We start from the raw sequence: 14,850 nt of genomic DNA, 5'->3' as shown, positions 1-14,850 counted from the left end.
GGGGTAAAATGGGGAGAGGCTGTCATGGACTGTAAACTCCAGTATGAAGCAGTTGAACCAGATGACCTCCTTCTGTGCTGTATACTCTATGTAATTCTATATTTTCATCTTCTGTTCCATCATATTTGCAGGTTTTCCCAGTGATCAGCATCAAACCTGGAGAATCAACTATGACAAAACTACTTGTGCACAGTTTCATGTTATCAGTGGCATTTACTTTGGTAAGTCAAGCAATGCCTATCTGTGAATACACCTTGTTATCAACAACGCAGCATGTTTACCCTGGAACATTATCATCCAAAGCAGAAGTGTTGTTTATCTTTTCTTCGTATTTCTGTATCAAATCCTTACTGCTCGTTTTGTTTCATAGATATTTACCTGTGTGGCAAACAAATAAGGCAAATAATTTTTAGTATCCCATTGAATCGTAGAACTTGTACAGCGCAAGAGGCCATTCAGCCCAACGAGTCTGTAATGACTCTCTGAAAGAGCATCCTACCACACTGTTCTATCCCCACAATCTCACATATTTATCATGTCTAATCCCCCCAATCTAAACATCTTTGGACACTAAGGTGCAATTTTGCATGGCCAACTTTAATGACCTGCACATCTTTGGACTGTGAGAGGAAATTTGAACACCCAAAGAAACCCCACGTAGACTTGGGGAGAATGCACAAACTTCACACAGTCACCGAAGGCTGGAATTGAAAGTGGATCCCTGGCGCTGTGAGGCAGCCACGCTAACCACTGTGACACCATGCCCCCCCCCCCCCTCCCCACCGTGCTATTCGAAAATACTTAAAATAATTAAAATCCCAGCATCATAGATTATTCCATTTTATAGACAATGAAAATATCCAGGAAATGGCCCAAATGAAGGATGCTTGTACCATACTGGGGATTCTTTGGAAATCCCCATGCACTGACTGCACAGGAACTGACTTCCATTTTTGAAGTTTTGACTTCCATTGGGCAATTACTTGAATATGAAATCCTCTGAAACTCTTATTAAAGTCAGACTTCAGATGGTTCAGATTCACTTAACAGAATATTTACCCAGGAAAGGGAAGAAGGATTAAAACCAGTTATAACTCTTGGGTAACCATACCAGTGATCTCCCGACTCTACACTGCACCCCCTAAGTCCCCAACCACCCTGCCACCAGCCCACAATTACCATCCGCCACCCTCCTCAACTACAACCCTACTCCCAACAATTCACCCAAAGCCCCGACTGCCCACCACTCCTGACTACTACCTTAGCTCCCAACTACCCCCCAGCTGCCTGACTGATAATACCCCCAACCAGCCCCCACCCAGCTGATTACCACCTGTCAACCCCCCGACCACTTGACTAGACCTCAGCCGCTGACTAAATCCTCAATCCCTAAACTTCCACCTCCGCAGTCCCGATTACACCTTCCACTCCTTGGCCATCTTGTTCACCTGACACCCTCATCCTCCCACCCAAATCTCCCATCCCTTCACCTGCTCACATTAAACACTGGCCTCATCTCCCTAGCTTGTCAATATGCCATTTAAACAAAGAGACATTTACATTTACCAGAATACAACAGCAGTGCTGGGGTTGGGGGAGGGGGGGCTGGAATGTGTGGTGTGGGGGGGAGCGTAGCTTGACTTCCCCCGGCACTCCTACATTACGGGGGAAGGACTCCAGAAGCAGATACAGTCCACATTTCTCAGGTGTCCCAGTTGGGAAGTCTCTGGGTGAAAAATATGGAGCTCAGTAGGGTTAAACATAAAGGAGTAGAGTGCCAATCTGACAGCGATTGCCAATTGTCGAATGATTTGTCCCATTGTCTGTTAGTTTACCATAACCCAACTAGCAACCCCAATGGGAATCCATGAGGTACTGACATTGTGAGGTTGAAGAAATATTTTCCATGTTTTCTTAACGTCCATTTTGCAAATCTTTCTCATGAATAATTAAATGGAAGGGCTAGTTTACAATATGATGAATTAAATACAGTTGTGGGAATAAAGAATTTTATATAATCCAAGCCTCATGTTTCCTATTTGAAGAAGGAAATGGAGTTTTATGGGAAATGAATAAGCTGGTAAAATATATGGACAATAAATTCCAAGGAGTCCAGTATATGGTGCTGAGCTGGATTTGGCTAAGATATGGGTTCCCTTGCCCTATCACACAGGAATGAGTTTCTAATGTCAACCAATTCCATCTCAAAGGGCAGACCTCCAATACGAATGGGAGGTAATCCAAGATAAATAGGCTCACATTATGCTTGAACCTCCTTGTAGTCTGTGCTCAATCCTCTCAGTAAAGGATTTGTGATCCAGAGGATTGTAAATGGACTGGAGGTAATAATTTACAAGGATAAAAATAGTCACAGGTTTCAGGTATCCATTTGATAGTAATTGATTACTTAATTACATTCAGGCATGCATTAACTGTGGATTCACTTGGCTTTCTACATCGAGGAGTAAACTGAAACTGTGTTGGGTTAAGAGGTGCAAATTTGTAATGTCTGTCTCGGTAAAGGAAATCTTGTAAGCGAGTAAAGACTAGGCTCAAGATTTATCACTGCTGGCTATCTGGAGTAATACATCATGAAGGAGTTCAACAAATGTTTCATCCACAAACTTCTAATTTGTGCTGAGGATCGTCATCTGAAACTCTGCTTTCTGTTTTGGAACATATATTTTCTTTAGAGGAAGCATAACTTTGTAACAATAAGACACATCATAGAAATAACTTCCTGTGCATTATAGAAACATAGAAAAACTACAGCACAAAACAGGCCCTTCGGCCCCACAAGTTGTGCCGAACATATCCCTACCTTTTAGGCCTACCTATAACCCTCCATCCTATTAAGTCCCATGTACTCATCCAGGAGTCTCTTAAAAGACCCTATTGAGTTTGCCTCCACCACCACTGACGGCAGCCGATTCCACTCGCCCACCACCCTCTGTGTGAAAAACTTCCCCCTAACATTTCCCCTGTACCTACCCCCCAGCATCTTAAACCTGTGTCCTCTTGTAGCATTATGACCCCTGTAGAGACTGATAACTTTAAGTTTATTTATTATTGTCACAAGTAGGCTTACATTAACACTGCAATGAAGTTACTGTGAAATCCCCTAGTAGCCACACTTCGGCGCCTGTTCGGGTACACTGAGGGAGAATTTATCACGGCCAATGCACCTAACCAGCAAGTCTTCGGTCTATGGAAGGAAACCAGAGCACCTGGAGGAAACCCACGCAGACACGGGGAGAATGTGCAGGTTCCGCACAGACAGTGAACCAAGCCGGGAATCAAACCCGGGTCCCTGGTGCTGTGAGGCAGTAGTGCTAAACACGAGATGTAACTGACTTAATGGTATTGCATAACATGATTTCAAGTTTTAAATGACAAATAAATTAAAACTAACCCTGAACATTACCTAGTAGATTACTAATAATCTAAACTACAGAAATGTAGTTATTGATGTCTTAACATGACTGATAACCACTTGTCACATTTATACATATACTTCACAGTACACTCTTTAGGAAACAGCCCACCGTCACTCCCAGTTTCTAATGGGATCATGTCTCCCTGAGTTGTAAAGTCCAACAATTGTCAAAGGTTCACCCTCAGCCCTCTTGAGAATTCCCAAACTGACTTTCAACAACGAGGTCCACGTTGTGATATGGGCAGCAAGCTGGCACAGTGGTTAGCACTGCTGCCTCATAATGCCAGGGACCCAGGCCATTCCAGCTTCGGGTGACTGTGTGAAGTTTGCATGTCCTCCCTGTGTCTACCCTGTGTCGATTTATTCTGGGTGCTCTGGTTTCCTCCCACAGTCCAATGATGTGCAGGCTAAGTTGATTGGCCATGTTAAATTGCCCATTAGTGTCAGGGGGATTAGCATGGTAAATACGTGGGGTTATGGGGATAGGGCCTGGGTGGGATTGTTGTCGGTACAGACTCATTGAGCCAAATGACCTCTTTCTGTACTGTAGGGATTCTATGATTCTCCTGGCTTCACCAGGATAATTTTTCCAGAGTTTTTTGATTGCCACAGGATGAGTCTCTGTGACCAGAGACTATCCTCTCTCCTGCATTCTTCCTGATAGCAGAGGACCAGCAACCTCCTCCCCTCTGCTGATCACACCAGCTGGAAAATTTTGTCTCCATGAGGTGCTCTTTCTGTCCAAAGAGCTCTGAAAATCTGGCCACGGTCAGCTCAGATACTCCTGTCTTTCTTTTCAGGTTGCATGTTGCACTTTGCTCTCAGTGAGTCTCAATCTGGGCTCCCGGTCTCCATGGTAACCAAGCCACACACGGAGAGCTCACAGCAAATCGCATGACTGTCTTCATTACTCCATTTCATCTTAAATCAAACAGACAGTTTAAAGCATAACAATCCTGTAAAACCTCACATTGGCGATGTGTTTCTTAGAGGGCTGTGGACATTGCCCTTTTGCCACACACACAGCTCCAAATCACAAATGTGCTTTGACCAAGCATTTTCTGACTGCAGTGGAAAATTGCAAGGCGAGATTAAAAAGTCTGCTTATCGAGAAATGTCTGAAAGGATTCCTCCTGACGAGGAAAATGTTAAAGTTAGGGGACAGTATGAGGCAAAAAAGATGAAATAGGTTCTCCTTTACCCTGGAAGAAGCATTGGTATGGGAGCACAGAGATATTTTTCCTGTTGGTAAATTCCAATTAATCATTATCCTCTTCTCATGCTTTCTCTTGAAGCTATTATTAACATTAAATTGTTTCCTATAAGCCCTATGTGTGAATCAGCAAATTCTCCTTATCGGTTAATGTCTGGTATTGTCAGGTTTCTTGTTTTCAGAGTGAATAAAGTATAAAATCTAATGAGCTAAAGATCATGACCCAATGCACTACCCAAGGGGATATAAAACATTCTGGTTGAACTTGCTGCTGCTCATTAACTTCAGTATTATGATTTTAGTATGAAGAGTATATTGTCTACATAAAAAAAAGCACACCATGTTGAACTCAGCAAAGAAGTCGCTGAAATAATAATCTGAAAAGCAATGATTATCTTCAAATAGGCAGCATTTAAACCTGTTAATTTGTGTAAGGAAGAGCAAGGCTGGGATTCACTCGGTGATACTGCTGTTAATTGCATGCAACTCAAGTTCACAAGAGTAATTTCACCAATTAGGTGCTAAAATTATTGATCCAGGAAAAAAAGGACAAAAGGCTTTACTGTACGGAGCTGACAGACTCCTTTCACTGAAATGCTATTGGAGTGGTTTTGAGAAGAAGTAGTGAAAAGGGTAAATTTAGATCCATGCAGATATGATGAACAAAATGGTCAGATTTTTAAAAAAAACAGTTAAGGTAAGGATGAAGTCACTTTGAATGAACAAGTACCTGCTATGCCTGCTATTAACCTGTATTTAATTTTAGACTGAACCTTTATAATTATTAATAGAAGCTTATTCAATGTTCTATTGCCATGAAAGAAACAGGATGCTGAATGTTTCATTCTGCAGTATGGGAGAAATACATCAAATAAATTTACAAATCAAAATGTAGCCATTTTAAAGAGCCTTTACACAATAAATCCTTGCATGGACAAATTAGTAATTCAAGGTTGGATATTCATTTGGTGTTGGACTGTAAAGGCTGTTGTTGTAGGGTTGTTATGTATAAATTGCAAAATCTCAAGACTACTTCACTGTTGGACAAAATGGCACATAATAGAACTGAAGAGGTCCCCATGCATCACTTGGGTGACTCCTGATGAGAAGGCCACTTCCTCTGGACATTACAGAATTTGAGTCAAAGAAAATATGGGACTGTGGAGCCTGGCCCCTTCCAAAAATTTAGGCTTGGTGCCATTATATTTTTGTTCTTTCTTCCCCCATCCAGTCACTAACACATGGGCATAATTCAATAAATTCACACTCATTGCATCACAAAGTTTGAAAAGGATTCTTTAATGCCACTTTTTGATCTTTGTTCCTCTTGTTGACTTGCAACAGTGGAGTGACACTATTACCCAGTATCACCAAGCAAGTCAGTGGCCTTATCACTTTACACCACTTTTCTCAACCACGAGCACAGTTCTCAGACAGCAATGGCTGCAGTTCGTGAGCTTGATGAGAGAACATTGTGGTTTGTAGGTCATGGATAGTGCATGTTGTTGGAGAGCAGACACTGCTGTCTGTGGAGTACCACCATAGTAGGTGCCTCTGCTGCAGCTCATAAGAATTCTGAGCTCACAAGACCTGCTTTTGGAGGAAAAAACTTGCATTTATGCAAGAGGTTTCATCTACTCAGGGCATTCATAAAACACTTTGCAGCCAATGAATCACTTTTGAAGAACAGTCATTATTGTTTTGAGAACAGGGCGGCACGGTAGCACAGTGGTTAGCACTGCTGCTTCACAGCTCCAGGGTCCCGGGTTCGATTCCCGGCTCGGGTCACTGTCTGTGTGGAGTTTGCACATTCTCCTCGTGTCTGCGTGGGTTTCCTCTGGGTGCTCCGGTTTCCTCCCACAGTCCAAAGATGTGTGGGTTAGGTTGATTGGCCAGGTCAAAAAATTGCCCCTTAGAGTCCTGGGATGTGTAGGTTAGAGGGATTAGTGGGTAAAATATGTGGGGGTAGGGCCTGGGTGGGATTGTGGTCGGTGCAGACTCGATGGGCCGAATGGCCTCCATCTGCACTGTAGGGTTTCTATGATTTCTAACAATGGGCAGGATTTTACGGCTTTGCTCGAGCGAGACTGGAAATTCCTGTCCGAGTGCAGCGGACATTTCCGTTGTCTGCCCCTCGCCTGCTCCAATTCCTTGGCGGGCGAGGCGGTATAGTGCGTATACAATAATGCCCTATAAACAAAAATGAGATAAAATGATCAAACCATGTGCTGCAGATAGTGTTAATTATATGTTGAATGTTGACTTTGACACCGGGAGAATTCCATTACATTTGTTGGATAATGTCGTGGGATCCTTAATATTGAACTGAGCAGGAAGATGAAGGTTTGGTTTAATGTCTCATTCAAAAGACCACAATCTCAATATAAAAAGAGGCTTCTGCCTGAATAGAATCGTCCAAGTTATCTAAGTTAGACATCCTGCAAATCCTGGCAGGAACTATGTGCCTGTGCACTGATGGGCCAGTGACTGTCTGCAGTTCACTCTGCTGTAGAGCATATGACAATTCCGGAGGTATCTGCAGAGGACTCCTCAGCATTATAGTCTAAGCACAATGGGAATATCCCTCAGGAATGCACAGACCACAGGGCTCAAATCTAAAAGAGATGTTCTGATCTAGCGTCAATATCCTCAAGTAGTAAATTATGTGAGTAAGTATCAAACACCAACACCTGGGGAAACACCATGATAACACATCTGGAAATCACTCAAATAACATGAAAATAGGAAAATTAATTGATGGACTTGATTCATGTTCCATGCTGAAAATGACTATGATTGTACAGATTTAAAGTAGCAGTGTGGCAAAGTGGGCAATAATGATAGGGAGTAAAGAGGACAGGAAAATAAATCTGGATCACTTTACTTGGTAATGTGGATGGAAGTGTTCTTAAGCACCAACTGCAGGCTCTCGAAGGACTGAAGATGGTCGAGAAAGATGGCTGCATACAGACTCCACAAGGGCAGAGACCTGGACTGAATTGCTGGTCAGGTTGCAGCTGCAAGCAAGAAACATTGAATGTGTGTGTCACGTTCTGGAGAACAATAAAAGCTGTTAGTTCCAAGAAAAGAACCGAAATGGATCTTTAATAAGCAGCTGCCCATCAGTCTTCTGAAGTTGGTTACACTCGATTGGAACTTTGCTCCATCCAAACACCTAGCACACTGGGTTAGATTTTGAAGCACATGAGGTTTTGAGCAGGTTTGGGAGGGCTGGTTAAAACTAATGAAAATGTCCCAGGAAGCTTGCTCCAACCCATCAATATCCAGGTTTTGCTGCAGTTCATGAAAAGCAGATTGTCACTTAATGTCTGTTAATCGCTCAATTGGAGTGATGTTGATATAGGTTTGTAACTTTAACTAATTCCACTGGTTTCCTGGAACCCAGCAGTGAAGAGAAGCACACTGCAGTAATTCGGGCAGCAACTATGCTGCTTCCTTACCTGCTTGTAGTAATGGGCTTGTTCACAGCACCCGTGCTGAGAGGCGACACTGCCGATGTTGGAAGTTTCTTCAATAATTTGGGGGTATTGGCTTTACTTTGGAAGTTCAGTGTTCTGATCTGTACTTTGAGATTCCGACCTATCAGATCACCATGGATGCTACTTTGGCCTCAGATGAGAATCAAGTTAGTCACCAGGAGCATTGGAACCAGGAGAACAGAGATCAGCAGAACAGAATGGCTCGCAGAAAACCATATCCACCATAAAGTGCCATACAGGCAGAGGATAAGCTTTTGGACACCAGTGTTTCAGGAGGCTCAGGGTTGTTGGGTGATGACTGACATTTACAGTCAGCTGGAAGAAGCACTGCTGCCAACTGGACATGGTGGTCATATAAAATAGGTGTATGGGTAGGCCATTTGGCCCTTTGAGCCTGCACCACCATTCAATATGATCATGGCTGATCATGCACTTTCAGTATCCCACTGCCCCTTTCTCTCCAGACCCCTTGATCCCTTTCCAGCTCCCTCTTGAACTGGCCCCAACAGCTTTCTGAGATAGAGAATTCCACAGGTTCACAACTCTCTGAGTGAAGAAGTTATTCCTCATCTCAGTCCTGAATGGCTTACCCCTTATTCTTAGACTGTGACCCCTAGTTCTGGACTTCCCCAACATCGGGAACATTTTTCCCGCATCTAGCCTGATCAGTCCCATCAGAATTTTATATGTGTCCATGAGATCCTCTCTCATTCTTTTATATTCCAATGAGTACAAGCCCAGCCGATCCAGTCTCTCTTCATATGTTAGTCTGATTATTCTGGGAATCAGTCTGGTGAACATTTGCTGGATTCCCTCAAAAGCAAGAATGTCCTTCCTCAAACTAGGAGACTAAAACTGCACACAAAACTCAAGGTGTGACCGCGCCCCCACCACCCCCACCACCCCCCCCCCCCCGCCCCCCACTTCAGTAAGACATCCCTACTCCTACACTCAAATCCTCTTGCTCAGACGACCAGCATGCCATTAGCTTTCCTCACCGCCTGCTATACCTTCAGCAACTGTTCCACCATGACACCCAAGTCATGTTGCACTTCCGCTTTTCTTAAACTGCCACCATGCAGATAATCTTCCTTCCTGTTTTTGCCACCAAAGTGGATAACCTCACATTTATTCACATCATACTGCATTTGCCAAGTATTTGCCCATTCAGCCAGCCTGTCCAAGTCACCCTGCAGTCGCTTAGCATCCTCCTCCCAACACACACTGCCACACAGCTTAGTATCATCTACAAATTTGGAGATATTGCATTCATTTCATTCGTCCAAATCATTAATGTATATTGTGAACAGCTGGGGCCCCAGCACTGGACCCTGCGGTACCCCACTAGTCACTGCCTGCCGCTCTGAAAAGGACCCATTTATTCCCACTCTCTCCTTCTTGTCTGCTAACCAGTTCTCTATCCACATCAATACATTACCCCCACTACCATGAGCTTTAATTTTGCTCATTAATCTCTTGTTTGGGACCTTGTCAAAAGCCTTTTGAAAGTCCAGATGCAGAACATCCAATGGTTCACCCTTGTCCACTCTACTGGTCACATCCTCAAAAAATTCCAGAAGATTTGTCAAGAATGATTTTCCTTTAGTGAATCCATGCTGCCAACATTGCTACTGCCCTTGGCTTTCCTGTCTCTGACTTCTTGTAGCGCTCTGACAGAGACATTTGCAGGGTCTTGCAGGCAGCAGCGTACAAATATATAAGATAAGTGACTGATGGCTTGTTTGCCAAATATGTCACGTGTGTCAACTTTTCGTGCATTGACATTAGTCAGAATGAACAGGCATTCAGGTTTGAGGTCCTGCCTGACTTTCCACAGGTGCAGGGTATCATTGACTTTACACACCTGACAGTGAAGACACCCAGAGATCACCCAGGTGTTGGCCAGCCTCAACGAACTTCTACTCCACCAATGTGCAGTTGGTGCGCAGTCATAGAGAGATCTTTATGCAGGTGTGCACGAGATTCCTTGGCAGCGGCCCTGATGTTTTCGTCCAGCCTCCCAGACATCTGTACATCTGGAAGCAGAGTTACCAGCTGGCTGCTCAAAGACAAGGGAGTGGGATAGGAAGTGGGATAGGAAGGAACAGAGAGTTCAATGAAAATTAAACATCAGTGAATAAGGTCATCACAGGGAATAGAAGTAAAAAACAGCTTCTCAAGTTCAGAGACTTATCAGAAATGATCCTGTGATGGGGGCGATAATAGATATGGTATTGAAAGGAATTAAAGCTGGAATGCATTGTCCACATCCTGATTGGGAAGTATATATATCAATAAAATTTGAATTGACCGTGCAAGAAGGGTGTCTGTTTTGGGAATCCAATTGATTATTCCTCCTCGTCTCCTGGAAGAGATTTTGAACAACTACATGAAGGACATCCTGGAATAGTCCGAATGAGGGAATTAGCATGTAGTTATTTTTCGTGGCCAAGTCTGGATGCTTGGAATGAAGAAAAAGTGGGACAATCCTGTGTATGAATAAGAAATGCATCACCTTTGTCTCCTTTACATCCTTGGGGTTGGTCTAAAATTCCATGCAATGATTGCATGTGGATTTTACTGGTTCATTTGAGGGTTATTTGTTCTTAATCATTATTGATGCACGCACAAAGTGGCCAGAAGTTGTTATTTTGTGATCTACTACATCTGAACAAACCTTTGAGAAATGTGGTGAAACTTTTGCAAGATTTGGTAAACCGTAACAGATTGTTAGCGATAAATGTTCACAGTTTACTTCACAAGAGTTTGAGGATTATCTCAAAATACAAGGTATTCAGCATATAAAATTCACCAGATCTTATTATCCATCAACCAATGGATTAGCTGAAAATGCCATACAATCCTTGAAACATTATTTAAAAGCTTCAAAAGAACAACGTTCATTATCAAGTCGTGTGAATAGCTTTTTGTCATCTTATAGAAACACTACTCATGCGATGACATAAAGTTCATCTGTACTACTACTCTTAAAGAGCAAGTTGAGAAATTACTTCACTCAATGAATTGTGAATCTCTGGAATTCTCCACCTCAGAGGGTTGTGGCTCTATAGAATTCTTTACCTCAGTGGGTTGTGGATGCTGTATCATTTAAAGCTGGTATAGACAGATCTTTGGTCTCCCAGGGAATTAAAGGATATTGGGAGCAGGCGTAAATATGGAGTTGAAGCCCAGAATTAGCCATGATCATATTGAATGGCAGAGCAGGCTCAACAGACTACATATTCTGTGCCTGCTTTTATTTCTTGCCTTCTTGAACATATTGTCTTCTCTCAAATCCATGGGCGGCACGGTAGCACAGTGGTTAGCACTGCTGCTTCACAGCTCCAGGGTCCCGGGTTCGATTCCCGGCTCGGGTCACTGTCTGTGTGGAGTTTGCACATTCTCCTCGTGTCTGCGTGGCTTTCCTCCGGGTGCTCCGGTTTCCTCCCACAGTCCAAAGATGTGCAGGTTAGGTTGATTGGCCAGGTTAAAAATTGCCCCTTAGAATCCTGGGATGCGTAGGTTAGAGGGATTAGTGGGTAAATATGTGGGGGTAGGGCCTGGGTGGGATTGTGGTCGGTGCAGACTCGATGGGCTGAATGGCCTCCTTCTGCACTGTAGGGTTTCTATGATTTCTATGATGAGAACTTTCCTGGAACTCACATTTGAATCTCTGTAATCATGTTTACACCGCTGCCATACTACTGAAATGGTTCTTATCAAAGTCATAAATGACTTCCCAAAATGGCCATGACCAAATATTCCTTCCTTGTCCTTTGCAAACTGTCTGCAACCTTTGAAATGGTTAATTGCACCATCTTCTTCCAATGCCTCTCCACTGTTGTTCACCTGTTCACCTAGATGGGACTGCTCTCACCTTTTCTATTTTGTATTCTTGGTTTTCTTCTCTTCCTGCACCCTGTGCTGTCCCCGCAAGTATGAGTATTTTGTCTGAAGGGATAGGAAGAGGCAATACGGTCTTCGTGGCACAGTTCTAAAGAATGTGCAGGGACAGAGGATATTTGGGAGTATGAGTGTAGATCTCGACAAGTGACAGGACATATTGAGAGTGTGGCTTGCAAAGCAAATGGAATCTTGGGATTCATAAATAGAGGTATTAAGTACAAAAGTAGGGAAATTGTGCAAAATGTTTATAAAGCTCTGGAGTATTGCATCCTGTTCTGGTTGCCACATTTTGGGAAAGATAAGTGGATCTTTGCAAGGGTGTAAAGATTTACCAGAATGATTCCAGGGATGAAGCATTCCAGCTCCCAAGGTTAGGTTGGAGAAGCTGGAGTTGTTCTCCTTTGGGCAGAAGAGACTGAGGGAAATTTGATAGGTATGTACAACTGAGCCTTAAATTGCCTTGGGCCTAAGCTGTAGAATTTCCTTGTTAAACCTTTCCATCTCTACTCTTTAAAGCTGCTCCATAAAATCTTGATCTCCTTCTGTGACTTGGCATCAAAAAATGTTAAAAATATTTGTATTAATATTGCTCTTAAGTGCCTGGGAATGTTTTACTACATTAAATATGCTCTATAAATGTATGCTGCTGTTAATTCTATTTTTAGAACTCACTCATCCCATTCAATTCCTTAGAACTAGATCCGATACAGATTCCTTCTTCACTGGGTTGGAAGCAGACAGATCATGAAAGTTCTCTTCTCCATTTTCCAAGAATACATTCTCCTCTCTGTCCTTTACGTTCCCAGGGAGCGATTCTCTGACAAACTCAGGGCTCATAGTGTATAGTGTATTTTTCTCTCCCTCTTTCGTGCACCTTTCCATGACACAGACTGGGATGGAAGATGGCTCTTCCTGTTATGAGAGTCTGACTTGGTACAAGCTCACCTTTGCCTTTGGCTGTGAGTTGTGCTATCTTCAATAGATGGCTGCTATTTGGTTCCGGCATCGCTCGTGGCACTATTATGCTAACTAGTGATCTGTGGTCTTAGGGTTTATCTCTTCAACTGGTGCCAGAACTGGAGGTTGAGGTTCTTCTCATTGCGGGTTGCTCTCTTGACTGGCATCTACTTGAGCTTTCGTGGTAACCATCTGAGTGATTGGCTGGTCTGAGGGATTTCTGATACCTGTAATGAAAGTGGACAGACATGTTCTGCAAAGAGAGAGGACAATTCGGAGCCGAAGTCTTTGTCAAAAGAATCTTTATTTTTGCAGTCCTGTATAACTTACAACAGTTTGTTGCCTTGACATCTTCTTCCATTTGAGGATATTCTGTTCAAGAGAGAAGAAGATTGATTACGAATATATACATCAGCTCAAAGATTTGTTTGCTGCCATACCTTTAATGGCTCCAGGATCATCCCAATGACCAGAAGTTGGATTTCTCTGGGCCTGTAAGATGGTGTGCCAAGCTAAGGGTTATGGGGTTAGTCTTTTAGTACAGCTCAAATTGTATGAAATGAAGTAGTTCTCAGGAAAGGAGTGATGGCCATATATTAATCCAAATCAACCGATGTATCTCCAAACTCAGCCGCTTGTAACTGCAGAGAATGAATTGCTAAAAGGATATTACTTTGTTGAACTGAAATGAGGATGAAGTATTCTTATGAAGCGAACAATTGTTGGAACTGTAATCTCCTTTAAGCAATACGAGGACAATGTTGTGGTGACACATGGATTTCATGAATGACACAAAGAGCCAGTGGCAGCACCAACCAAGCAGTAGAATCACATAACATTTCATTTTTAGCAAAACTGATCTCCTATATTAGATTACGTTGTCAACCAAGTGAAATTAACTGGTCCATTCAATTCACCCATTCATTCGGCTGGAAGCTGACAGCCTTTCAAGGGGAAGATTACATACATTCTAGTTAATTAATAAACATAGAACAGGAAATTGAGGCCTGGGTTACCATCTTATCACAGTGCCGACTATAATTACCAATTCTGACTGACAAGCTGCTGTTTTTGTTGGCTGGTTTCTTTGTTAAATCCTTTGAAAGTGAAAGATGTTTCCTTTGGTCGCTGTGGCATAAGTACAATAACCAGAGGTCTTTCAGAATGCAATTTCTGCAAAATTCCTCACTTCGAATTTCATACTATTTAAAAATCTAGAATTGATGAGTGCTCAAATTCAACAGCAGAACCTTGTATAAATGTTAGAGGACACCAGAGACATGGGAACAGGAAAATTGAATCGTGCTACCCACTGGAATATGGACAAGGGCTGGATTTTCAAATCAGGGACATGAACCCAACGCTCAAGGTCTTCTGTTGCTCACATGACACTATTTTGAATTGTAAATGCCATAAATGGGATGGAGGTGAATGGGCACTGAGTGCTACCAAGAGGTAGAAGCTGTCTGCAGAGCACCAGCGGTAAAGGCAGACATGATGGGAATTGCGACTGACTATGAAGAGAGCAGAAATGCTCACGAAGGTGGCCATCTGACCAAATGTGAGGTAATATGTATGATCCAGCGCAAGATCATCCGGAGCCCGAGAATTTATGCAGCTCCCCATTTTGAACCCAGCAGCACAGACATGCACCAGAATGTATGAATTGCCAAAAATTGGTTTATCACCGTCCCCGGCCCATTAACAAGCTCCTCAAAGAGTCTAACAGGCTGTTAGGGCAGCACGGTGGCACACTGGTTAGCACTGCTGCTTCACAGTGCCAGGGACCCGGGTTCGATTCCTGGCTTGGGTCACTGTCTGTGCAGAGTCTGCACATT

General features: G+C 43.1%; 1 protein-coding gene across 1 annotated transcript in view; it reads left to right on the top strand.

The window, feature by feature from the left end:
- Positions 1-14,850, top strand: part of calcr (calcitonin receptor) — a 304,999-nt gene that overhangs the window by 96,648 nt on the left and 193,501 nt on the right. Inside the window, exon 2 of the mRNA XM_078237649.1 lies at positions 132-221. Within this exon, the coding sequence (XP_078093775.1) occupies positions 171-221 (51 nt within the window). The 5' untranslated portion in view covers positions 132-170. The remainder of the gene's footprint in view (positions 1-131; positions 222-14,850) is intronic.

Source organism: Mustelus asterias, chromosome 2 (assembly GCF_964213995.1).
Source record: "Mustelus asterias chromosome 2, sMusAst1.hap1.1, whole genome shotgun sequence".
Taxonomy (NCBI): domain Eukaryota; kingdom Metazoa; phylum Chordata; class Chondrichthyes; order Carcharhiniformes; family Triakidae; genus Mustelus; species Mustelus asterias.
Note: the sequence above shows the minus strand (reverse complement) of the source record. Positions and strands in the feature narration are given on the sequence as shown.